Source organism: Lipotes vexillifer, unplaced genomic scaffold (genome assembly GCF_000442215.2).
Source record: "Lipotes vexillifer unplaced genomic scaffold, Lipotes_vexillifer_v1.1 scaffold448, whole genome shotgun sequence".
NCBI classification, from domain to species: domain Eukaryota; kingdom Metazoa; phylum Chordata; class Mammalia; order Artiodactyla; family Lipotidae; genus Lipotes; species Lipotes vexillifer.
The window spans coordinates 2,395,833-2,423,474 of record NW_006787097.1 but is presented as its reverse complement, the minus strand read 5'-3'; the positions used below and the strand labels follow the sequence as shown (position 1 = coordinate 2,423,474).

The 27,642-nt window shown below is 38.2% G+C and overlaps 1 protein-coding gene across 1 annotated transcript in view; it reads right to left on the bottom strand.

The window, feature by feature from the left end:
• The window catches only part of EPHA6 (EPH receptor A6), an 894,187-nt gene that overhangs the window by 23,413 nt on the left and 843,132 nt on the right, over positions 1 to 27,642 (bottom strand). Inside the window, exon 15 of the mRNA XM_007459872.1 lies at positions 9,272 to 9,421. Within this exon, the coding sequence (XP_007459934.1) occupies positions 9,272 to 9,421 (150 nt within the window). The remainder of the gene's footprint in view (positions 1 to 9,271; positions 9,422 to 27,642) is intronic.

The following is a 27,642-nucleotide window of genomic DNA, read 5'->3' as shown; positions in this document are numbered from 1 at the left end:
TACATTTAGGTCTTTAATCCATTTTGAGTTTATTTTTGTGTGTGATGTTAGGGAGTGTTCTACTTTCATTCTTTTACATGTAGCTGTCCAGTTTTCCAGGCACCACTTATTGAAGAGGCTGTCTTTTCTCCATCGTATATTCTTGCCTCCTTTGTCATATATTAGGTGACCATAGGTGCATGGGTTTATCTCTGGGCTTTCTATCCTATTCCATTGATCTATATTTCTGTTTTTGTGCCAGTACCATACTGTCTTGATTACTGTAGCTTTGTGGTATAGTCTGAAGTCAGGGCACCTGATTCTTCCAGCTCCTTTTTCTTTCTCAAAATTGCTTTGGCTATTTGGGGTCTTTTGTGTTTACATACAAATTGTAAAACTTTTTGTTCTTATGGGGAACCGTGATGTTCACTACTATGCCAGTTCCCCTCAACAAAGTATACTTTTTGGAAATATAAACACACATTTCAAATCTACTTTTCTGAAATAATTGTTTCTTTAAGAAGACAATGTTCTTAAAACTCAGGCCCATTTTCCCAAGCACTCTCTAGGAAAAAACCATATATTTCTTCATTGATGTATCATTTCAATTTTAGAAAGATAATAGGCAACTTTAATAACATATTTCCTGGGCCCACTAAAAATATTGGAAAGCTATGGAAAAACAGTTTATGAGTACAAAGGAAAAGGGGATTTTAAAATATCCTCTTTGAGACATTTCTCCAAAGAAGATATACAGATGGCCAATAGGCACAAGAAAAGATGCTCAACATCACTAATTATTAGAGAAATGCAAATCAAAACTGCAGTGAGGTATCACCTCATGCCAGTCAGAATGACCATCATTAAAGTCTACAAATAACAAATGCTGGAGAGGGTGTGGAGAAAAGGGAACCCTCTTACAGTGTTGGTGGGAATGTAAGTTGGTGCACCCACTGTGGAAAACAGCATGAAGGTTCCTCAGAAAACTAAACATCGAATTACCATATGATCCACAATCCCATTCCTGGGCATATATCCAGACAAAACTATAATTCAAAAAGATACATGCACCCCTATGTTCATAGCAGCACTATTCACAATAGCCAAGACATGGAACCAACCTAAATGTCCATTGACAGATGAATGGATAAAGAAGATGTGGTACATATATACAATGGAATACTACTCAGCCACAAAGAAGAACAAAATAATGCCATTTGCAGCAACATGTATGCAATTAGAGATTATTATTCTAAGTAAGTCAGAAAAAGAAAGACAAATACCATATGATATCATTTATATGTGGAATCTAAAAAATGACACAAATGAACCTATCTATGAAACAGAAACAGAATCAGGGACATAGAAAATAGACTGGTGGTTGCCAAGAGGGAGGGAGCTGGGAGAGGGTTGGATTGGGAGTTTGGGATTAGCAGATGGTATATACAGAATGGATAACAACAAGGTCCTACTGTATAGCACAGGGAACTATATTCAATATCCAGGGATAAATCATAAAGGAAAAGAATGTATATATATGTATAACTGAGTCACTTTGCTGTATAGCAGTATTTAACACAACATTGTAATTCAACTATATTTCAATAAAAAGTAAATGTTTTAAAAAAAGATATAGAATCTAGCATCTTACAAGAACTTCCTTTACTGTAATAATCTGGCATTTTCTACATTTTAAAGATGAACATAATAAAAAGAAGATATTTGTCCTAACTGGCAAAAAAAAAAAAAAGCTCTCTTTGTAAATATGCTTTAAAGAGAAAAAAATAATTATAAAAATTATAAGAGCAGTAGACTCTAAATTTCTTCCAAATATAAATTGAAGGTATAATTAATTTTTTATGAGAATGCTGCTGGTATGTATATATCTTCTAGCTTTGTGGTTATTTAGAAAAAATATTTCCCTTGAAAATTATACTATGTTAGTAGCATACTGGTTATTGGTTTCCTCTACTTGAAACCTTACTATTTGAATTACTTACAATGGTGATTGATTGAATCTCATAATATCCCCTATTACTCTTGCCTCTGTAACAGACATGCATCATGTTAGTGTAATTAGTATGTATTTAATTAAAATGTTGCCCTTGCCTGTGTACCAATAGTAGGAATTATTGAAAAATTGAGAAAAAGAAGGTCATTTTGAAAATTGCTTTGTAGAAACATAATCAAACAAGTGCAAACATTCCCTCTGTAATATGGAAGGTTGAAATAACGGGAATGGGCCTTTAGCAGTTTACTGTATCTTACACAGATCATTACACAAGGACCACTACATAATAAAGTAGAGTTTGGAAAATCTAATCAGTGACAAAAATTGGAAATGACTGGACTCTCTGAGTCATAAAATTATACTGCATTTGAGGTAAGTGGATTCTACACATCCACCATTCTTGGCTGAAATACTGACCTATAATTGAGAAAGGTTATAAAATTATGAAGATGAATACAAAATATGGTAAAAGGTTATTTTCTTCCTTCTCAAATTTTGAAAAGAGGGATCAATTCAGGTAAGGTCAAAAGGTTATTTCTAACCACATCATCTATATAAAAAAGTACCCTAAAGCTGAACTCTAATTTTTTTCTTCAGGTAAGTTTCAGAAAGCAATCTAAAGCAAAACTCACTATTATATAAAAGTTTTGAAAAGTAAGGAGAAAAAAATCCCAAAACACTGAGGCAGTATTATGTTTCCTACTAAACCTCAAATGAGATGTTCTCTCATAGTGGCTCTCTTTTTGGGAAACTGAACTAGCTGAGTAGCATATACCTAAATGATACCATACCTAGAAGGCATTTGGGCTTCAAATTGCTTCAAGGTGAATCCTTCCTTCCCTTCCTCCCTCCCTTCCTTCCTTCTTCCTTCCTTCCTTCCTTTCTTTTTCATTCATTCATTCTTTCTTTTTTTTCTGAAACAGCAGCATGAGAGGGGAAAAAACAAAATAAACAAAATCCAAGTCTCCAGTCTTGCATTCAGATCATTAGTTTGAGCTAAGTTGCCTCTAATTTATGTGGTGCTAGTTCTTTTCCTACATATTAGCTCTGTGGGGATTTGATTATTTAATGTTGCCTGCTGTTCATGTTTTGCTTGCATTTTCTTCGGTTAAGCACATTACACAGTGTAAGTGTTGTAAGAACTGCAGTGCCCTTGGTGTCCTCTTTGGAGCCAGTGTAGCTCCTAGCATTACAGTGTACTCCTATTATGTAGTAAACAACAATTATTTTGAACTTGGATGAAAATAACATAGAACATTATCCTGCAATACCTTAAAAAGAAAGAAAAAAATGCTAGAAAACAGCAAGGAACTATACACCTTCAATGTGCCTGTGACATGTTTCTGGTAATAGGCTAAATATATTGATGATTAGAATTTTATTTTAAGCTACTGCCTTAAATATTTTTAAGAAATATAATAAATATAGTACATTTTATAAATTTTTAACATCAAGACAAAAAAATACTGCAGAGAAGATTTATAGTTCCAAACAATAGTGAGTCAATCCACATTCTTTTGCTGACAGGAAACAATGAAAACACTTCTCTTGTGACACAGTGGCATACATAATTAAAGATGCTTTGATCTCATTATGTAGAGCTTGCGTGGCATGGAGACTCCTTTGAAAATTAGACTTCTACGGTATAGCTCAGAGGGTAAAAGCACGCACTTAGGAGTAAGTAGGGGGTTTCAACTTCAGTTCTATCGTTAACCATCTAGTAAACTTGGGTAAGTTGTTTAAACTTTCTAGAAAGCCTCGTACCTACAAATGGTAGTAAAAAGAGTATCTATCTTAAAGAATTATTTTGAGGATCAAATGAGCCAATATCCTAAAATACTTGGCTCATAATAAATTCAGAAATTGCAAGCTATGATTATTACCACTGATTAATTAAATACCTTCTATGTACCAGGTGCTTTATATAATCTTTCACTTTTTCAAATCCTGCAGTTGAGTATTTTGAACCCCATTATAGTATTTTGAACCCCATTATAGGACCCCACTTTTTCAAATCCTGCAGTTGAGTAATTTGAACCCCATTATAGACAGTATCTCAGAAAGCTGTAACCACTTGCCTAAGATTACATGGCCAATGAACTGCAGAGCTGAGATTTCAACCCCAATCTTTCTAGCTCTAAAGCAGTGGTTTCTAACTGGGAGTGATTTTTATACCCCATCTCTGACTGGGCAATGTTTGGGGGCAGTTTCGGTCGTCATGACTGGGAGGGTGCTAGTTGCACCTAGTGGGTAGAGGCCGGGGATGGTGTGAAAGATGCACAGGACAGCACCCCTGCCTGCACACCACAACAAAGGATTATTTGGCCCAACAATAGTTCTGAGGTTGTGAAACCCTGCTCTAAAGCTCTCATGATCTTTCCACTACACCTGCTGCTGCACTAGAATATAATGATGCACAGTGTTAATATTTTGGTGCCATTTGATACTGCAATAAATAAAACTGCTCTTGAAAACAATGCACAGAAAAGAATACTATAGTGTATCTCTGGCAGCACAACTCCTTTCCTTTGGGGACTTTCTTCCTCACTCCATGTGATTATGGGGAAATTGCCAATCACAGTGCTCCACCCACCTCCGAATGCACATGCTGGTACCTAAACCTTGCTGGGCCGATCATAGTGTCCATTCCCTGGCATGGTTTTGGTTCAGAGTTGGGTAGAGCCCTAACACAGCCAACCAGTCTTCTCTGGGATTGGTGTATGAATTTTCACAGAGAGAAGGTTTCATTCTGCTGAGGTGGCTAAGCTGGGATGCTGAACCCTGGAGCATAAAGAAGAATAAAGCAAAGAAGACCTTTGCAACAGGAGAAAATGAGGTCAATGGACCTAGTGCTTGGTAAGCACTAAAAATCCTGCAGATCCCCGAGATATAGCACTGCTCAACTCCTTCTTAGTCTCATGAATGAAAAAAATTATTTTTACTTAAATGAGTTCACATTGAGTTTCTGTCATTTATAATCAAAAGTACCTTGAATAATAGAGTATGCATGCTTTTTTGGCATATGCTAAAAAATAGCAATGTTGCATTCACACAATGTCGATTATATTAAAAAGGAAAAGAAGGCCTGAGGTCTACCCTTGAGGAGTGTACATTCTACTTGGGGGCAGGGGCAAGACTTAGAAATGCCAGGACTTCATCTCCTCACCTACACAGAGGGCTCCTTGGCAGCGGGGGCTGGATTTTTCTAGTTCTCCATCCCCATCCACATGCCCAGTGACTGGCATGTGTTCAAACAGTAACTGCTGAAAGGCTAAGCAGATGGCACCTACTGTTATGTTTGGTATGTCTTTTATGGACTAGTCCTGGGTACTCTGTGTTTTCTCATTTCCTTATATACATCCCTAATGTACATTACTACTGACCTTTGGGAAAATCATTATATTATTCACGAAAATAGATTATGCAAACTCAGAATTGTTCACTGCAATGAAATACGCCACAGTCTGCAGAATGGAGGGACTATTTCATGAAAACGATCTGAAATTTCCTAAACTCATTTAAAATCCTAAAGCATGTTAACATTCCATATTTAACTAAGCCCATAAATTAAACTCACCAAAATGTAATAAAAATATAAAATATTAAAACAGAGCATAGTTGAATTTTTACTGTCTAAAAATGACTTTCCTTATTTAAAATACACCTTGGTTGCATAAAGTCAAACACGAGACTGAGCTTTGATCAACCGTGAGAAATGCAGGACAAACAGGAAATAACTCATATTTGGAGAGGGCAGCTTGGAAAGTTTTGATTAAGCTATTTCTGCTTCCAAACAGAAATTCTGGTTTCAGGATCTGTCACAGATACGCTGACTTCCAATATGTTAAGCTAAACAGAATTTCAGCTCTACTGCAGCAGCAAAAAATATTCACAAGATACATAAAAGATTTTAGCTCTTAGTACTTTCCTCTCCTCTTGTATTGATCTGAGGACCTAGAGGGTTTGGCTTTTTATTTATTTTCCCCAGAACTTTTTGTTCTCCTCTTTTCAGATTCTTGCTTGCATATTCTTTGGTAGCCACTCAAAGACCATGAAAATAACCAGCTTAGCCCTTACCTGGTCCTTGAAGAACAACCAAGCTCTGGGTGGAGGAAGCATTCAGCCTGGTGCTGTGGGCATTGGCAACCCTGAATGAATGAGGATGGGCTTAATGTCCAGGAGTCTGTTCCTGGCTGCAGCAACTTCTTCTGATTCCAGATACAGTCTTTGTGGCCAAATGAGGTTTAATAGACAGAATGGTTCTGTAAATGGTCATCTTGGACACAGATCATCAACACACATGGCCAGAATGGCTGGGTGAACTCTTGGGCACAATCCATGAAGGGGGGAGTTGACAACAGGCTTTGGACTACTCTAGGCAACAGTTAAGAACAATTTACATGGGGGTCTGTGTTGGAAACTACACATTTGGGCTTTTTCTCTCAGAGGCTGCTCTCCTAGAAAATCTGTCTTGCAGTCTGGTATCTTCACTTGCACATGCTCTGCTCTGTGGAAGTCCTATCGGATTTCTTGTACCTCCACAGAGATTCCTAAGCTTGAGAAAAGAACAGTCTGAATCATTCCTTTGCTGAGACAAGTATGATAAAACTATTTCTCCAGAGATTATAAAACCATAGCATGTTACTGTTAAAAGGGATATTAAAAATCATTTAACCTAGTCCTTTCATTGTATTTATTGGTCATGAAACTGAGGCACTTTCATTGTTGAATTATAGTCTACATAACCATGGCCGTGGTTACCAAATTGGTGGTACAATGTACCCCAGGCGGCAAGATGATAATCCAGGAGGCAGGAAAAGTAATAGAACTTCTCTTTATGTTTAACTATTTATGCGTGCCTAATAAGAATGACTATGACTTTTATGGCCATAATGAAATGACTGTTACAAATGTATTTGGTAATATATATAATATATTTAAAATCAAACCCCTAGCATTCCTTATCCTCCTTTCTTGTTTTTTTCCCCCAAAGCAGTGATTATCAGGTTACATATTATATATTTTACCGATTTACTTAGTTTAAAGTCTGTTTCCCTCTTGCGAGAATATAAACTCAATGAGGGCAAGAAATCACTGGCCCATAGACTGTGAACTAAACCACCATGAAAGAGGCAGTTATCCCCTCTCCTCTTCTCCTTGCCCATAACGTCTTCTAAAAGGTTATTAGAATTGTCTCCTAATATCACTGTCAAAGCACTTACTATGTGGTTCTAGGGAAATCATGTCACTTCTCTAAGCCTCAGTTTCATAACCAAGTTCAACTCGGGTTGGACTAGATAATCTTTATGGTCCCTTCCAGGTGTAACACTTGTTTTCTGTTGTATCTCCGCTTCCTGAAACAGAGAAGGCACCCAATGAATATTGTTTAATGAAAAATGGATATATTAGTACGGTAGTACTTGTATACAATGTGAAAATACGTATACATGTGTCAGTTGTGAATGCTCAAGAACTTTTTACTGGCAAGGATGTATTATTAGTAAAGTTTGGAGTCCTCTGAGTTAGGCAATTTTTTATTTTACGTCTGTCAGGAAACAGGTTAAGACAAGGATTAATGGAGTACCAGTTAAGGAGGGCACTTGACCTGAGGGCTCTTCTGTGCAGTGAAGACTTTAACTCATCTGGAGGAGGACTTTTTATTCTAGAGATTTGCTTGAATGGCCTATTTTAGTCACATCAAAGTAGGACAGGCAGGCAGGCATTATCTTGGGTTAAGAGTGGAGCAGGAATTATGGTGACTGAATCCAGGGCTTCTATTACCTTGGATAACTGGTGAAAGAAAGATGAGTTCTTTCTGGGAGAGAAGGGACGAATTTCTGCTTCTGGGATTCAATTTTAAGAAGAGCTGGAGAGGCGGTCACAAGTTGCCCCAAACAAGGCCCCGAGACAGGGAAGAGCAACGAGCTCCTTCAAATAAAATTCCCTGAAAGACCGTAAACTCTAGGCAAATGATCTGGATCCAAAAAGTCTAAGTGTTGGGAGTGGAGGAAAGGCTGCTGATTATGGCATACTCTGTACTTAAGGGCAAATGTTCTGCAGGACCGAGCCACCTGGCTTTGTGTTTTGATGATGTGCTTTAAAGAGCAAGATTGAGCAGTGTTTTATGACCTTGAACCTGCTGCCATGTAGGTTTCTGGACCTGGTATTCTCTGCAGAGTCAGTAGGCACCCACAGAACTGAGAAGGACTCAGCTTCTAAAGTAACACTCCAAGGCAGGGAGAAGCAATAGCCATGGTGAGCTAACCAAAACCCAGTCTTCTCTGTGTCTGGCATTCAAAAAGGATAGACCTTCTCTGTCACTGAACAAACCCTTAAGGTACTTGGACAACTTGAGGTGGGGGTAAAGTAATGAGTGTGAGGTGTGGAGGGGAGGCTCAAGCAATTGAATGGAAAACAGAGAAGAGATGTGACAGGAGTTGACTGTGTTTAGGGATTTTTCTATAGTCATATAGTCTTTGTTTCCCCTTATGAACATTCAGAATCCCAGTAGAGCTGACTTCCCATTGCCATTGTCTCAGAAACCATTAGATACTTGGAGGAAGCAAACGAGTAGACAAAGTCTCAATTCTGGGATGAGGGAGTGGGCTATTAAAATATTTGCAGCTCTGACAGCACATTTACTTGCATTGTCAGGATACTAGCATAGTCAGGATACTAGCATATTTTGACTACCGTCTCTACTACCTTGGACAGTCCACAGAGGTCAAATGTGTGTTAACTATCCTGTTCTATAGTATTATTAGCCACCAAGGTAGTTTTTACAGATAAAACGGAAACAAAACAGATTGCAAAGAGGGTCATGTATCTCAAAAGAACCATACTACATGACACATATTGATAATACATTGCCTGAAAGCATTCAACCTTTTTCTGCTAAGGGATATCCAGTCTAAATTAGTTTGCTCTTTACAGTGGTACATTAAATTGCTCTAAGGAAGAAATGAAAAGTAAACATTATTCATTGTTTTTTGTTTTAGGCCAAGGCTGTTGCATAAGCACAGTCACACTACCTTAGAGTGATATATGTGGAAGTATCAGATGTAAGACATAGATGAGGTACTTACGTGACAAAGTCCATCAGCTGGCCCTTATGACACCAAATACAGCTCAGAGTGAAACGCTGCTCAAGTTCGGCCACAGACCCTCACAGCTCTCAGGAAGATAAGGGTTAATTTGAGTGAGGGCAAAAGGCATATTTCCCCATCAATGCTAATATGTCTGCATTCATAAAATGGCAGTTTAACTATGGGTGGCACTTACGTCTTGGTTAGACATTTCCCAGTAAGGTCTCTCTCCATAGGACATGACCTCCCACATGACAATGCCATAGCTCCATGCATCACTTGCCGAGGAGAATTTTCTGTAGGCAATAGCTTCTGGGGCTGTCCACCTTATGGGTATTTTCCCACCCTGGAAAACAAATTGGAGACTTTTTCAGTTGGGTCACAAGTGTATTAAAGGTTGAAGTGGCATTGCAATTAAATATATTTTATTAGAAAGACCTAAACACTGCACTGGCATTTTAAATAAAAATAAAAAGAAACCAGAATTATGTTAAAATGTCAGAAATATATTTCCTATAATAGTTATTCAGTGAAAACAGCGTCAATGGGAAATAAGTCACACTCCAGAAATATTTTATTTCATTCATTAGAGAAATTTATTTTCACTTTAGAATCACACAATTAAGTTCACTATCATGCCACTTGAGGAATGTTCCAGATTATAGGACATTAAAGCTAAATATCATTCAACATTCATTAAACATTGTACTGCATGTATAAATAATAATGATAATAAGTTCTAACTTAATTGAAGTCAAATAGTTAAAAACAGAATTGAGACTTTTCTCTAAACAATTTAACGTTTATCAGAACTTTATTTCCTCTCCCTTTCGCTCTTTTTCATCTGCTACGATTATGTTTCTTTGAAATTTAAAAATCCTTGAACATTATACAAAAGCCCCTGAAAAAGATATCTTTCTTAGAACTCTTTATATTTTTGTTCTATGGTCAAGTTAACTAAATTGCATGAATTTAGTCTATACTGTTCAGGTACTAAAGTCTGCTATTGCGTTATACTTATTGTTTTATCAACACATTACATTTTATCTCTCAAAACACTCTATAAGTCCCTTCTTACTGTAATGACAAGAATAAAACTATTTACGCATTTGATTTACAATTTTTGAAATCTGCAGCTCTGAACAGCAAGTCGAGCGAAGGAGAGCAACCCTGGCACCACTAGATGGCGGAAGAGTACAACGAGCGGCTCCCAGACGGCGGTCTCCTACCCCGCGGAGAGGGCTTCTGTTCCCAGCAAATGATTTTCGACAGTCAGAAAACCCACCACGATGGAATCGTTTCATCATTATCAGCATTTTCAGGACCACATCATCTGATCACCCGCTGTGCTCAAAGTCTGGTGTCAGGGTGAGTGCGGTGGAGGGAAATAAAGGGTGCATTCTCTGGCCCTTGAGGAATTTAGGGCGAACATCTTTAAAGAGGAAGCCGTTAATCAAGTAACCGAAACACTACTTATTTAGTAATCTAAACGCCACTTACTTGAAGGGAAAAGAGATTCACCCGAAATAGGAATAATTAGGTTTCACAAGGCAAATGAGAACATTAACAGAACCTCACTTTAAAGACTTGTGGCAAGGAATTCTTAAAAGGAACCTTGGGGGAAAATACCTTGAATTCAGTCCCCTCCTTTTACAGGTGAGCAGACTGAGCCCAAGGTTTAGAGATTTAGAGACTCTTCACCACACTGTTGAGCACATAGTGTCAACTAATGTTATCATAGTAGTATTGTGGAACATTGATATAAAGATGCAAATATTTCAGCATGGGGGGAAAAGTTGGGCCAAAATAACTTTCATGCTTTAACACAGAGTATCTATAACCGTATATCACAGTAGTATAACGGAAGACAGCCTGAAACCTAGGGTTTTCACCTTTTGGGGCAGCACCAAATTAAGAGCAGGAAGTTAAATTTGCAAAGTTGGTGATGGAAGTTTAAGAGGGTGGTGAGTCCGGGAAGGGGAGGATTCATTTTTAAACCCGAAGTAGAGTTGCCAGATAAAATATAGGACCCACAGTTAAATTTGAATTTCAGATAAATAACAAATACATTTTTTTGTTTGTATTAGTATGTCCCATACAGGAATTATTTTTTGGTATAAGTACATCCCAAATATTGCACGAGACATATTCATACAAAAAAGATATTCATTGTTTACCTGCAATTCAAATTTAACTGGGCATCCTATATTTTTATTTACTACATTTGGCAACCCTTAACCCAGGGCATTAAAAAAATTCAGAAATGGGAACATGGTAAATGATGCAACAGAACACAGTGTCCTGAAAAAACTAGGTGGTCTATGCCGCAGGAGGGACAAGGCTATTCCGAATTGTATTTGTGCACTCGCACTGCAGCAGCCTCTGTTTTAGTGTGTGTTGTGGCTGAAGCTCCTCAGGCTTGTGGCCCTGCTTTTTGAAGCCACTTAAGTCAGGCTCAGGCTTCTTTCAAATATGGAAGCCACACTTCCAGAGAATAAATACCAGATCTGTAAATGTGACCTCAGAGCAGATACAAGAGCAGCAGTCTCATCGAGCATTTCTGAATCTGCATATTTCTTGGTCTCTTCTGGCAAACAGTATGTGGAAGTGTGACTTGCTAGCCTGCTGGGCTGTTCCTTTGCTAAATAAATCTTTGTGAGTTCTATTGAGACAGGCTAAAAAACGGAGTTAAGGGTTATTTTATGTGCATTCACTTATAAATGACATCTCATATAAATGAGTCACATATAAATTTATATATCCTATAACTTGGTATCGCATATAAATGATAACTTTATCACTTTCCTTCCTAAGATTTTACTATTTTCCTCAAGGGGAAGATATTACAGAATGTTTGATTAATAAGCATTGCTACATGTTATGGACTGAATTGTGTTCCCCCCAGAATTCATATGTTGAAGCATTAACCTTCCATGTGACTGCGATCTGGAGCTAGGGCCTTTGAAGAGGTAATAAAATTAAATGAGGTCACGAGGGTGGGCCTAATCCAATATGACTGGTGTCCTTCTTAGAAAGTGAAGAGACACCAGAGGTGTGCAGGCACAGGGAAAAGGCCATGTGAGGACACAGCAAGAAGGTGACCACCTGCAAGCCAAACAGAGAAGTCTCAGGAGAAGCCCAAACTGCCGATACCCTGAATTTGGATGTCCAGACTCCATAACTGTGAAAAATAAATTTTTATTATTTGAGCCACACAGTCTATGGTATTTTGTTATGACATCCCTAACAGACTAATACACTACCCCCATTAAAAAAATCAAAATTTTTTCCCTAAGATGAGCAACAATGCAAAAAGGACGGTACATCTTTATTTCAGATTTTTTCCCCAAGTGTCATATTGTAATGGAAAGTGTGAGTTAGAATAAATCTTAAAATATTAAGTATGAAAAATTGGCACAGAAGTTTTAATGTAGGAGGTACTATTCTCATTAACAAAAATGCATGGTAACATGAACCTGACAGTATGCACAAACTGCAATAATTCTGAGCATATATGGGATGGAGATAAGAAAGCATTCAAATATTTTTTTCTAATGGGAGGATCTATACTAGATATAGTTTATATCTAAGTGCAAGATGAGACAGAAAGGAAGATGTACTTAAGATTACTGTATGGTCTGTACTGTCTTTCCTACTTTAGAGGAAACTCCTACTTTAGTTCTTTAAAAAAAATTTTTTTTTTTTTTGCTGTACGCGGGCCTCTCACTGTTGCGGCCTCTCCCGTTGTGGAGCACAGGCTCCGGACGCGCAGGCTCAGCGGCCACGGCTCACGGGCCCAGCCGCTCCACGGCACGCGGGATACCCCTGGACCGGGGCACGAACCCGCGTCCCCTGCATCGGCAGGCAGACTCTCAACCACTGCGCCACCAGGGAAGCCCCCCCCCCCAATTTTTTTTAATTGAATGGACCAACAAACTCCTGTGGCTTTATCTCATCTACTTATTTTTGCCTATGATCTTGAATCATAGACAGAGGTAATGCACTAAGGTACTTTTTTTTTTTCTCAAAGCGTTAACCACCAGATGTTTGTTTCAGGTTTCAGGAATGAACAAATAGTACTTTAAATTTGAAATCACAATCATTGGAACATTACATGTTGCTTTGCCATATGTTTGTGAGAAAAAAGAAGTTACCAAAGATACTAATCGAAATGGCTGAATGTAACCCAAAAGTCTTCTCAGTTACTAATACCCCCCTTATGCAGCAAGCTTAATCACTTAGGGAACAAAGGAGAAACAGGAAGTAAGCAAACTGGATATCATTACTGAGAAGTTTGTTAGCAAACCTTTTTTCTGTTTTTCAAGTCATATCCAGAGCTTGATTTCTAATAACTAGGTAGGGAGATTGTAGCAGAAAAAGTGCTAAAGGGGGAACCAGGAACCCTGTGTGCCTGTAAACTCTATACCCCTCATGGAGTTGTATTATAGTTGTGTTTAACTCACATCTGAGTTTTAGAACTTAATCCTCTAATCTTCAGCAGAGGGAACAATCAATTGAAATATAGTAAGGTTACAGAGGCTTAATACTAAAACCAAATGGAAAAATTCCATTGAGAAAGAAAAACACAATAAAAATCTCATTTCTCATTCAGTGGATTTGATGGTTATCTTAAAGGCAAATGGTTTGCATAGACACCAATTTGCCAGCAGACTTTCCTTTTATTTCCTCCATCTATTGCTGTAGCACCCAAACTCCAATGAGTATAAAAATTATAGTACAGAAAACATATATACCATGCTTAAAGATTAGTTTAAGGAATTTCTAACGGCAATTTTGACTAAATAATGTTTTTCCTTATGAGCTTTAAATTCTAAGTGAGATGCAGCTCTACCATAATCCATTGTGTGACCCTGGGCAAGTCTTAACTCTGAGTCTTTTATTTCAGATATGCAGAATGAGGGGACTTGATTCAATGATCATAAAATAGTAAACTATAATGAGTTTTAATACTTGCCTACAGTGTCTCAGCTCAGATTATATTGTAAGGAGATAGGCCATATGAGTTGGTACCTAAACTGTGTGAACAGATGGCCTGATGACAGATAGCAAAGGAGACAAGGACACTCTTATATATCCCAGGTCAATGGTCACAGTGATCATCTTGAGTGGTAAGGAAGAGTTAAAATAACCACTTTTGTTTAAGACGGCAACAGCATGAATAATACCTTTTAGGAAGGTATGGGATGGCACCAATATATTGCCTGTTTCCCTTTTTTCTTTTTTTTTAACTCTTAATAGGTTAAAATACTGTTAATGAGTAACCATTAGTGATTGGGAAAACTCATTATGAGGAAACTTAGTGAAAGGGGCATTAATGTGTTTCCTGAAAGATCACTTTACATTATACTTTCTTGTCAGTGGGATTATCTGCGGCAGAGTGGCCTGGGAGCGCTAGTGGGGGAACCAGCATTTTGGGGTATTCTGCCTCAATTTGTTACGGTGTCCTGGGAAGTCATAGCAAATCACAGAAAGATCTCACAACAGAGTAGTTATACAAACAACTCTCATTAAGGGGATATTCTTCTTCCTCTTGAGAATTACTGATCTTTAGAAATAAACCTGTCTCTGAGCATCTCTTTGTAGTCTGTATTCCCAAATCAACAAATGAAAATGTTATAATGCACACATATTATCTGGAGCAAATCTTTTAAAATGACACCCCCACCCCTCGCAGAGGGGCATGCACTCTCTCTCCTCCTTCACTGAAATTTGCTGATGCAGGGAAACTTTGGTACTTTGTGAAGTTTTATGTTCTTCTGAAATATGGGGATGATATCTGTCCTTCCTTGAAGAAATACTGAGGACCACGATGCAATGAATTCTTTTGTAAAGAAGAAAGCTTCTCATAGTTTGGCTTCTAGGTATAATTTATTAAAGGAATTAAATGAGATAGTACAAATGAAGCATCTCTTAGCTGTCAAACCATGGTAGGCACTCAGCAAATATTATTTGTCTCCTTAATTCATGTATTTAAATTTGTCTTATTTTTGGACCTGCTTGGCTTCCAGCTCAGACCAGCATCCCAGTTCACTCATCTAGAGTCACTGAGTCACTACAGTGTCCAGGCTCAGGGGTGATCTTCTCAAACCAGAGGCACCAATTCTGCTGAGGGACAGGCCTTGACTCGGTTCCTATAATTTAGACCTTGTCTTGTGCAGTTTGAGGAAATCTATGTATCTTGGTCCAGTGAGTTTGGTCCCATGTCTACGTTCCTGCTATTGCCCCACCAGTGACCTTCCAAGACTGAAGACATACCTCATTCCTCTTATTCTTTCATAGGTAGAATCCTGTCATCAAAGAACATTATCTATGGCTGAACATTATCTACGGCACCCAGATTTCTGCCTACAGATGGACCTGCCTGATAATGATTCTCTGTGGATTTCTTTCCTTTTCCTGGGTGTTTCTCTTCTCTTTGTAGGTACAAAAAGGTACAAACCTTTTCCCTCAAAAATGCACATGTAGATACACACAAGACTTTGCATCAGTATCATGGGATTCATAGGTGTTAGACTGAGATACTTTTGTTATAAGCAAAAGACTCTTTTTGGCATAGTATTTTTAAAATGTTAAGTCATTGGTTAATAATAACCAATTTTTATAGGATAACCAGTACTGTAGAAATCTATGGTAACTAGCATTGTTTTAGGCCACAAACATATGAAATACACCATTTTAACACTTGTACGTAAAACAAAGACTTCTGAACAGTTGTTTCTTGTTCCTGTGTGGGTATTCACTGAGGTCTCAGGGTCTTGGATTTTATGAATGCAGAACTCACAAACTGTTTGACCTTAGCTGAAATAGGCCTGCAGTTAGGTATTTCATGGCTAAGTTTTTTTTCAAGTGAATCTAAATGCCTTTAGACAGGCCGTGGGCTCTCCAGAGCACCACCACGCCACTCTACTATGTCACCAAGTCTTTCATCAGACACACTTGACCTATTTCCAGTGTCCTCCTGGCTCCTGCAGGCATTGCGGTTCCCCCGGCCCTACTCTAACTTTAACCCAATCTCCCTGTTCTGATTATGAAACAGTTATCTACTTCTGAAATTTACTTACACCGTGTTTTTCATAAGGAATAGGACAGGTGAGAAATGACTTCAAATAAACATGAGTAGCTAACTCCTCGTCAGCTTCGTTTTCCCCTCTCTAAAAAAAATTCTTAACTATGGAAAGACTCTCATTTTTCTCGCCTCACACCATCTACCTAAAACTGCAGTCCATTTTATTCACTGTCTAAATGTACAAACAGCTCAGTGAATGCTAATTTTTTTTGTTCCTTTAATGCAGTGGTGCTTATCGTGCTGTTCAAAGCCTCAAGAATTAGAATCCTTTACCTGCTTTCTATTAAATTGCTCCCTAAAATAATTCACTGCCCTCTATTTCTCAGTACCCTCTTTCGATGAGACTATAGTTGCTACGTCATTAAGTGAATAACACTATTCTGGGGGATATCGGTTAAATTAGATTTTCTTATCCATTTTATAAGGTAGATGAGGTAGGACTTAATGTTACTATTGTGCGAGAATTAATCATATACATTATTATGAGAACTGTCATTGTATCTGAGTGTAGATAACCACTGACAGGAAAGCCAATTAAAAAAAAAACCAATGTTATCATTCATTATGATTTTACAAATATACTGTATGGTAAGGTCCCAAGAGGATAGCTGATACTAACAGAGTTAAAAATACTACTCCCACTCTTCTCTGGACAGTAGTACTCTTCCTTATGTCACCCCTCTCTCCTCTCTCTCTCTCTTTTCATTTTAATCCAGTTCTTCAGAAGCCTAGCTACCCCCCTACTTCTTCCCCAGTGTACTTTAATGAAGTTTTCTTAAAGTTTTCATCTATAGTTTTTATGGCAAAGACCTATGGAAATTAGCATAGAAGTAACAGTTTTCTAAAAATGTCCCACATAAATCATAAAGGGGAATAAAGGATTAATTTTTGGGGGCCATTAATATTGAGACATTTAATACATTAAACACTAATATAATATATAAAACGATAATATAATTCTTTATGCATATAACACTTGAGTGTTTAAAAGCATTTTTATCTGAATAGCCTCAAACTGATGTATACCACTAAAGAGCAAATACTTTGCTTTCTTATCAGTTGTCCTGTGAGAATAATAATAATAAAAAGCACTGATTAATACTTATACCATCCATCTCCATCTACAGTTGGATGCTATTTATTTGGGGAAAAAAATCAGGTCCTGTCTTTAGGAAAAAAGATTGCATAAAATGAGGTATGTCTGTATTTATACTAGTATTATTTGGAAACCCTGTTTGAAAGCAAATATTCAGAAAGGATGGATAACATGTTTACGACGCCGGGGCATACACAGTGGTGATTCTCATAAACCCAGGGGTGCCTACTTTGGAGCGAAAGTGTACAATGTGGAGTGAGAAAGTGACTGTGAAGCAAAACCCCTGCCTTCTAATCTCTCCTTTTTCTGTAATTTGTCGTGTGATCTTGGGCAAGTTGCAGATTCTCTGTAAATTGAGGGGTTGGACTGTGTGATTTTGCAGTTCATGTGACGTTTAATACTCTATGATTTGTCAAAGCACGTAATACCCCAGTGAGTTAAAACAGAAGGGACCACCTCCACTTCTGCCTGAGGAAACGCAGCAGAAAGGGTTAGTGCTGAGCTCAGTTGCCCCCTGTGTCACTGTTATGCCCACAGGCACTTTATACATTAAATCAGACTCTTCTTGACAGATCCACAGTGCTCCGACTGAACATATCTGAGAAGCAGGTCTTCTCTTGCAGCTGTCGCGAGCAGTGTTGTGCTATATCAGTTCAGAGAGGAACCGTGACCTCAAATTACCCATTTTCAGAAAGGCTAGTTCTGAGCATAACCTGAAGAGGCGAGGCAAGATGACGTGATGACATCTTTAGGGGCAGTCTGTTTGGGACCAGCTACTCAGACCGATGAACACTCAACAGAGGAGAGGGCACAGTCTTCTGAAAGACTGAGAGAGCTTTGCTTGGTGGGAAGGACAAGGCTGAGGGGCTCACATCCAAAGGTGGGTAAGAATTTGAGAAAAGTCTGGAAGTACCTGGAACTGGAAATACCAAAACAAGGTTTAATGCAAATAAATTCTATTTTAAAGGTAGACTTTGGCTGAGAGAATAATTAAAATGCTAGTATTCCCAATAAGTTTTAAAGTTGGGATAAAATGATTAAAATATGGAGAACAGGTTTCTTATATCTTCAGGTTCTTAGTAGAGCCAATTTATACAAACCTTTGTTCATTCCATTGTTCCAGCGTGGAATGCTGTCTTGTCAGTTTTTCCTCCAGTGCTATTTTGTCCATGACTGAAGTGATTACTTCTCTTCTGCCTGCCTATAACCCCCAGTGTCTGCTTGCTTCATTTGGCATTTACCAACACATACCTTCTTTGTACTCTTTGGCTTTTTAAATTGTGAATGTACTGTCTTCCCAGAAAGGTTATAAAAATCTTGGAGGGGCCTTTATTCTTCTTTGTAATCTACTTTATAGTATTTAGCATGGTGCTTTGATTATAGTAGGAATTTAATGATTATTTGCTGAGGGGATGACTTGAAGGGATGAATTAGGCAAATCAGGTAAAATGAAAAGCACAGTCGCGGAACCATACTGTGTAAGTGGAGTTCAAAGTTCCCTTCTTTGTTCCTTCTTAGTCATCATTACGAACTTGGTTAATGATAAGGAAAATAGGAAATTTCCCACTCGAAATTTTCAGTTGATAAAGGGCACTGCCCAGAGAGGTGCTGAAGGTGGCATGATCAAACACTTTTTCAAAACATCTCACGTGCCAGGGCTTGAGTCACAAAGACATCCTCCCTGCCCTCAGGGAGATCATGTTACAGTAGGAAAGTCACCGACATAAACAAATAATGGCAGCACAGAGGGTAGGGGCTCTGACAGAAGTCTGTACAAGATGCATCTGGCAGCAAAAAAGGAGGGTCAGCTGTTTGGGATGGCTATGGGGAGAAGCAGAAAAGCATCATAATAAAGGTAATGTTTTTGACAGAGTTAAAAGAAAAGTAGGAGTTTGATGAGTGAGACAAAGAGGCCAGGGCCTCCTTTCAGAGAGAACAGTGAGTTCCAAGCACAGAGGGGTGGAACAGCATAATAAGTTCCAGGAATTGCAAGTTGCCTAAAATTGCTGCCCATTAGAGTCCGAGGAGGAAGCCAGTGGCCGTGAAGTTGGAAAGAACAACAGCCATGTCACTGAAGGCTTGGTTAGACATTTGAAACGGTAGGCAATGGGGCTTCATAACGGCACCATAACCTGAAATGTGTTCCTAGTAAACAGGATTTTACAATTAGGAGGCATCTGTCATGGCTACTGTATGCAAAATTATACACAATTTGGTTTGATTTGTTTGTTTGTTTTCACCCTAATTTTGTTGTGGCTTAAAGATCTGCATCACATGGTAAAAAGATGCTGTAAATAAGTCAAAAAAATTTTTTTTAAGTATAAGAGATGACAGGGATCCTAAATGTCTCTTTTGACCTTTTGCACTAAATGTCTAATACAAAAATGAAATTACTTTTAATTTTGGCAGAATCACCTGCAGTAAGTGTGTGCAACCATGCATCATACCAAGCAGGTTGAAAGGTCTAATTTTACTTGCATAACATATTCACTGTTTTACAGCAGATTTTCCCAGTGAATAAATTTTGGAAAATCAATGCTTTTAGAATAAGCTTCCAGCTTATTTTGCTCAGGCTTAAATATATCATTTGGGTTCTGAAGGCTTGTTCATTGTGGACAGCAGATGGGTCTGGAGGACATCGCTGGAACACTGAATGGCATAACGTGACAATATGGATGTACTTGCTACAGGTAGAATGAAGCAAGGAACCATCTCTACCACCTTCAAATAATATCACAAAGGCAAAGTTTTAAATGAACGAGAGCCTATCTAGTTGTGGGTGGGGTCTTTTAAGAGATCAACTTGAACTTTTATGAGCCCTTTCCATTTTACCTTGAATGTCTCCTCGTTCTTTCTTATTTCACTCTGTACACTCTTCTCGACTTTTTTTTTTTTTTCTTCTTTTGCTCTCTACTGTCCTGTTTTCTTTTACTGTTCTTGCCAACAAATATTTGTTGTGTGTTCAGAATACAATTTGAACTTTGGCTTCACTTGATTCTTTGCTATTTTTTCAGAGCTTAGAGATGAGTCTGAGCATAATGGATACTCTATTAATATTAAAGGAGTTGGAGATATAGCATAAGATCATGACAGTGCTTATCATCTAGTGGGTGACACATATTAAAGGATGTTATGAAATATGACAGATGCCATGATAGGGGAGAGTCAGGGAAGGCTTTCAAGAGAAAATGATGTCTAGGCTATGGAAGATTGGAGTTAGGTGAATAAAAGAAAGGAGATGAGGGATGGGGGGAGGAAAGACTGGTCCAGGCAGGGAAAAGAGCAGGTACACAAGAGAGAGTAAAACAGATTTAGAGGTACTGAGAGAATTCGAGTGCAATTGGAGAGTAGAGTGTGAGATGAGGGAGTGGGGAGAGATAGAGGCTAGAGAAGTCAACAAGGCAGTGATCACGAAGGGCTTAAAGATCATGAAGGATTCCTAAGGCATTTAAAGGATCTGGACCTTTTCTTTTGGCAATGGAGAGCCATTGAAAGACTTCAAGCAATGGGGTGATCAAGATAGGGGTTTTGTTTTGTTATTTTTAGATCACTTTGGCTGCATTGTGGATGGGGAATAGGGGACAGACAGAGGCACGAGCAGAAACAGGAACGTCTTGCCATCTCTAGGAAGTTAGTAGCATTACTCAATAATCCTATAATAGTCACATACAGCACCAAATTTTTATACATTAAAGACATCTATTTCAATTTCTCTGATTAGTTATTTGCCATGTTCCAGAGAATAATAGGATGATATTTACTCTGCTTAACATATCTAAATGGAGAGTCCATATTAATTATACATAAACAAAGTTGAGGGAAGAATATTAAGAAACCAATTTTGTAAAATTCTCAAGGACCATCCTGAAGCACCATTTATACACACTTTAAATTTATTTATTAGGGAAAATCCTCTAAGGACCTGCTAATTAGACTGGGAAGATTTCTTATGATATTTAAAATTAATAATGCTATGTTTAAAAACATTCTACCTTTTCCCTATTTAATCCATAGTGATTTTTGTGTGCTTTAGTCTATATTAAATTCATAGTTTAAGCAGTTTATCTGAAGGCAAGAAGGACAAATGTCCAACTTTTTGGGTTTTTTTTCTCACATATATGTGTATACTAGGTAGAAGAAAGAAAATTCACTCAGAAAGGTTGTTTTCCAGTGTTGCCATTTATGAAATTCTATAGGATCAATTTTTAGTTGTTTTTCCCCTTCTGACAACAAATTTGCTCAGGGGAAAAGACTTCACATGGGCTCAATGTTATACTCCAGAGAAATAAACTGAAGGTCAAGTTTCTGAAGCAATTCAAGGCATCAAAAACAGTGGTTACGGTTACCATAAGCTTCATCCATCATTTAAACACAAAAGAAGATGATTTATTTGATTGTGTTTTTGACATGGTGGTTTTCATCTATACCCTTGGTTTTAATTTTATGTTTTGTTTTGTTTTTTAGTTCACTGGTGATTTTAAAGCCAGTGTTGGTTGGAAAGCTTTATGTGATGTGCAAGTTGCTATATATTCAGTACTGCTTGTCATATTATTGCTCTAAGTAAACATCTTTCACAGCATTAAACTTGTTCTCATATCTTTCTGGTAAACAAAACTGAACTTAAAGCACAGCTCTGATAATTCAGGAAGAAAAAATCTACTTGTAGAAAAATACCTGAGATGTTAAACCCAAAATACTATTTAAAAAAATAACATCTTAATTTGCAGGAAAGCTCCTTTCATTTGCGGATGGCTATGCTCATATTTTTTCATTTGAAACATGAGCTTGATCATCTCCAATTAGTCTTGGGTAGGCTTTTGCTAACAGTCCACAACCAGAACGATTTGGCCCAGTTTTACATTATTGACAGGCTCTTCCCCAATGGCTACTTCCTGGAATCTAAAGGAAGTTTCATGCCAGCACTGTAGTGCACTAGCATCGCTGTCAGCAAGGCTTCCCCAGGGCTGACTGCTTTCTGTCTGACTTCAGCCAGTGCCGTCAATCTTTCACTTTCATGAGCCCTAAAATGATTCCACCCTCCCTCTCCTAAGTATCTCTTAAAAAGGAAAGATTAACTTTTATAATTCAAGGACAAAGAGACATCTTACATTTAGTACAGCGGGTGCTCACGTTGATGATGATAAAGTGGGGATGATAGCTAAACTGTATTAAACTTGGATATCTTCATTTAGGACTTTTTAATTTGAAGAGAAAGTCCTAGAGGTTTTAGTAGTTCACTGTGTTAAATGATGGAGTTTATGATCTAACTGGTTAAAAAACATAATATGATTCAATCAACCCATGGGAGTCAAAGCCAGGATGACTTGCATGCCACCATCTAAAAGTATAACCATTGAAATGACAATAATAAGAGAAAGAGTGATTAGGTTGCTGTACCCATTATGTCACAGAAAAATACTAAAAACTCATCATTTTTAGGAATTATAATAAGAACTATATTACATTTAAAATAAATGGGAAAAAATCTACTTCTAAAAGTTTCTCTCTTTGCTTAGATTTATAAGTCAAGGCTCTTAGGGTTTAAATTTTTGCTGAAACATGCTGCGACTCTTCTTGGAAGCATCATGTTTCTAAGAAAATTCAAAACTCCACACTTTTATCCCTTTTCTAAATATTCATCTATTTTGAACAGATGCTTAGTTTCCAAAAGTATTATGGAATTTAAATATTGCATCCATCTAATTTTAAAATAAAACTTTCTCATTTTGTCCAATGGAAAATTTCAGTAAGTAGTAAAAAGACCCTCATTAGTGTTTCCCTTGTACCAAATCACTTCAGCAGTAAAGGAGAAAAAGTTTTCTCTATTCTAATACACTGATCTTCACAAAGGTTGAAAGATAATAAAATATCTCATAAAAATGCATAGCTTTGACCCTCAAAATCTGTGTAAGTGAAAGGGGAGTGTATATTTCTGAATGCTAAAATCTGTACTACAATCATATTTTCTTGGCAGGCTGATTTAAGGAGCTCTATATGACAGTCAAGTTATACTATCCTTGACAGTACAACTGGGTGAAAAAGATTCAGATCTGTTTTTATATTTAATTGGAGTGTAACGGTCAGACTGTCAGAGCAGGATACTCTTGCCAGCTGTCAGGATTGGCTACTTTTGAGAACACTGAACTGGGAATGTAGATACTTTACATTATTTTCAACTTGACACTCAATTTATATATTTGGGGAAATGGCTAGGTATCTCTATAGAATGTTTCTACCACTTATCATTTAAGGAGTTGACTGCATTACACTTGATGGGGGGTGGAAAAGGAGGAGGAAGGGATTACACATAAATGTGAATGTCAAATAAGTATAAATTATACTGTACAACAGTCAAGAAGGTAGGTAATCATTATCGGACAAATACAAATGGTAATATTAAATTTTACTATTTAAAATGAAATTATATATGCAGATGGTCTATGATTGTGAGAACTATGTTAGACTATCAAAATACACAATAAATTTTAGAATTTTTGTATTTGTTGCTAGTCTGAAATATATATTAAATATCAGATATAATAAGTGCTCAATAAATTTTTGCTAAAAAAACATCACTAGCTGTCAGTGTACTCTAATTCAGGAAAATTAGTAACTGAATGACTTGTCTGGCCCTTTAATCTGATTCTCTGCCCTCATAACCTCTGATCTCCCCAAGAAGGAATACTCAGCCATCACTAGCATACAAGCTCTTTCTTAAGCTCTGGGGCCACTACTACCCCCATACAAGGACTTCTTGACCCTAAAATCCATTAACTGTGACTAGCACAGGTTGCTTGCCTTTCTGGACTACCCTTCAGGACCTGCTGCCAGATGCTCTGGATACTATGCTCTGCTCACCAACAGGGAAACCCTTTTCTTTACCCTATGACACAACCCACCTGCCTCCTGGCCTTTGGCCTGTGATGTGGCCTGTGCGAGGTTTCCTAACATTCTTTTCCTTCCTAATGCCTTTTGCACTCTTCTCTCTGCTGTGTGAGGCCTGGCCTGCCATGGTCTACCACCAATGGAATACTGGCTCTGAAAACCCACATCTTTTCAGAATCATTTTTCTAAAAATCCATTTGTTGTGGTTGGATTATAATATGCAGTACTAAATATTTTGTGATATTGAAGAAAATTATATATATAATATACATATTTGTATGCATATCTTGTATACGTGTATTGTGTGTGTGTATGTTTGCATTTCTTTTTCCTCTATACCTCACACTTAGATGTTGTCATATGTTAAAGGAGACGGTTCTTTCTTAGTGGCCTTGACATTTTTTTTTTTGCGGTACGCGGGCCTCTCACTGTTGTGGCCTCTCCCGTTGCGGAGCACAGACTCCGGACGCGCAGGCTCAGCGGCCATTGCTCACCCGCTCCGCGGCATGTGGGATCTTCGCGGACCGGGGCACGAACCTGTGTCCCCTGCATCGGCAGGCGGACTCTCAACCACTGCGCCACCAGGGAAGCCCCGGCCTTGACTTGATATCCTGTTCAGCTGAGCTGAAGAAGCTGATTTCCTAAAAGTTTCATAAGTATTAGGAAATGTGTCAGCTTCTGTCAGTCTCATCTGCCTTGTGGACCATTGATGCCACCCCTAAGGGCTGACCGGGCCCTTGCCTTGGGAATGCCAAGTCCATCTCCGTGCACTCAGTTCCATCAGCGATAGGCTCAGAATTTGTGACTCCCACCACTCTGGACTTGAATGATACACCACACTGAAGAATGTGAAACCTGACATCTCATGTGGTCATTGAAGGTGCCAGTTCACTCAACTTGGAAGCACGGGGGAATTAACTCAAAATACGGTGAACACTGGCCAACGGAAACAGCAGTCAGGAAGGAGCTGGACAGAGAAATTCCTCCTTCTTCCTTCTTGCCATGAATGTTTTCAAGCATGGTTTCTCCATGCAACCCATCTGGAGAAGTTTTGCATGGTTAGTGGACACGTCTCTCAATCGCTTTTTTTTCATGGTCCGTGTGAAGAAGCAGCAAGCACAGAGGTCTGTTGTGGCATCTCTCCACATTCTTCTTTGTCTCACCTCTGTTCTCCCTCTGTTTAGATGCTCTGGTTGGTACCTCCCAAATAAAGCCTCATCTTTTTTTTTTTTTTTTTTTTGCGGTCCGTGGGCCTCTCACTGTTGTGGCCTCTCCTGTTGCGGAGCACAGGCTCCGGACGCGCAGGCTCAGTGGCTGTGGCTCATGGGCCCAGCCGCTCCGCGGCATGTGGGATCCTCCTGGACCGGGGCACGAACCCGTGTCCTCTGCGTCGGCAGGCGGACTCTCAACCACTGCGCCACCAAGGAAACCCAAACCTCATCATTTTAAATTCTTTTCTGAGGCACTGTATTCTTGGGAACCTGGGCTACAACAGTTGCCACAGAATTAATATTTCTGCCATCCCTTGAAAATTGAGGGTATTTGTTCTAGTCAAATGCAAGTTCAGACAAAATATATTGATATTTAGTTAAATGCTTACCTGAACGTGTGTTATAGTAAATTGTGGCATAAGAGAAATAGCTGCAAAAGGGATTTTCATGTGTTCTAGACATTCCTTGGTTTTTCTGTGAGGCATAGTGTATTCTTCCAGGACTTGTGTTCTTGCTAAGTTTCAATTTCTGAGTTGCATTTGGGAACTGCATATCAGGATCCTTTTTGTGTGTCCTACACTTCTCTATTTACTATCCAGGACAGTAAAGTGTAGAGGTTAAGAGCTCAGGCTCTCAGGTTGTACTGCTTAGATCTGAATCCTGCCTCTGCTACTTAGGAGCTGTGTGCCCTTTGGCAAATTTCCTTACCTCTCCATGCCTCAATTTTCTCAGCTGTAAAGAGAAGATAATGACAGTAACTTATAGAGATGTTTTGTAGATTAAAGAAGAGAATGCATCTAAAATGCTGCCACAGTGCTTAGTTCATGTAAGAGTAATTATTAGTATTATTTCTTTTCATATTTAGTCTCTACACTAAACACTGTGCAGGATACACTCATAAGAAAAATGTCTGTCATTTCAAAAGGGGAAACAAGTGCTATATCTGTTATGTATCCTTTATCTCCACCGAGAGGGAAGGCATCATAGTATCAATATTTGTTGCCAATTTTAAGTATCTGCAGGGAGTGAGGGGGAATAAACTAGTTCTCCAGTGGAACACCCTGAAGTATATGCTTCTGAAATCTACTGTCTATATACACCTGGGTATTCTCTTCTAGTGCTACGAAGAGAACTCCACATGTGTCAGAACTCCCAGAATTTGATCCTGTTCTCACAACCGTAAGAAATGCTTTTCTCATGGCATTTTCCTCACTGGCTGTGTAACCCTAGGTCACTGAAACTTTTGGGGAATCACTCTGCTCATCTGTAAATGGAAGGTAATAATTCCTCATGGGTTTATTTACTCATCATGAAGCATTTATTGCCAGACACTGGGCTGGAACCTGTGGACACAAAGATAAATAAGGCCCAGATCCTATACTCAGTTTACTTACTGCTAATAAAAACAGTTGCCACCATTTTAAGTCAAAGAAAATGAAGATCAGAAAAGGCAGGCGGGAAAACTATCCAGGGCAACGTGGCCAGCAAACGTGCCAGATCTAAGACTTGGATACAGGCTTCTGCCTTCAAACCAGTGATATTTCCATTATATAATTCTGCTTTCCTTTTGTCAACATTCAATAAAGTATTATGAATAAAATATTCTATAAATGTAAAGAGCTTTACATATTAACTTTATTGCGTTATCTTGAAACATCGTTTCACCTTTTTAAGCACTAAAGTGTCCTCCTTCAACTTTTAGAGGCAAAAGACAAGTAGAGGTAAATTTCCCACATGGAAAAAGAATTTGTAGGTGGCAAAACAGTTTCACAAAAAACCTTTACGTCAAGAATTAGATTGTGAAGCAGCTTGCTTGTCACTAACTTCTTTTCTTCTTAAGACAATGACCATTTCTTTATTAGTAAATAAATGAATAAAAGAAACATATACACTGGCTATTTTTAATGCTTTGCTTTTTTCTTAAAAATTCATTAATAATTTAACATGTTTAAATTTAAATGAAATAAACATAATTTAACAATAATTCATTTAACACGCCAATAAAAGTAAGGACACCTGCAGTGTATAAAAAGGGTCAGAATACTCGTTCAACCTATCTTGGGAGTGTTCTTGGGAAGTTTTAAATGGAAGCACTTTGCGGAAGAAGATTGGCAGCACTCTAGCAACGTGTGCGACAGGTTGACACAATGATTGCTGGGATGCAGAGTGCCCCACATCCTGTCCGTTCAGTCGAGTATATTAGATGCTCTGGAAATTGATAACACACCTCCAAGCCAAATTGCACACTGACAGGTTGATACCAACTTCATCATGATCTAACCAGTGGA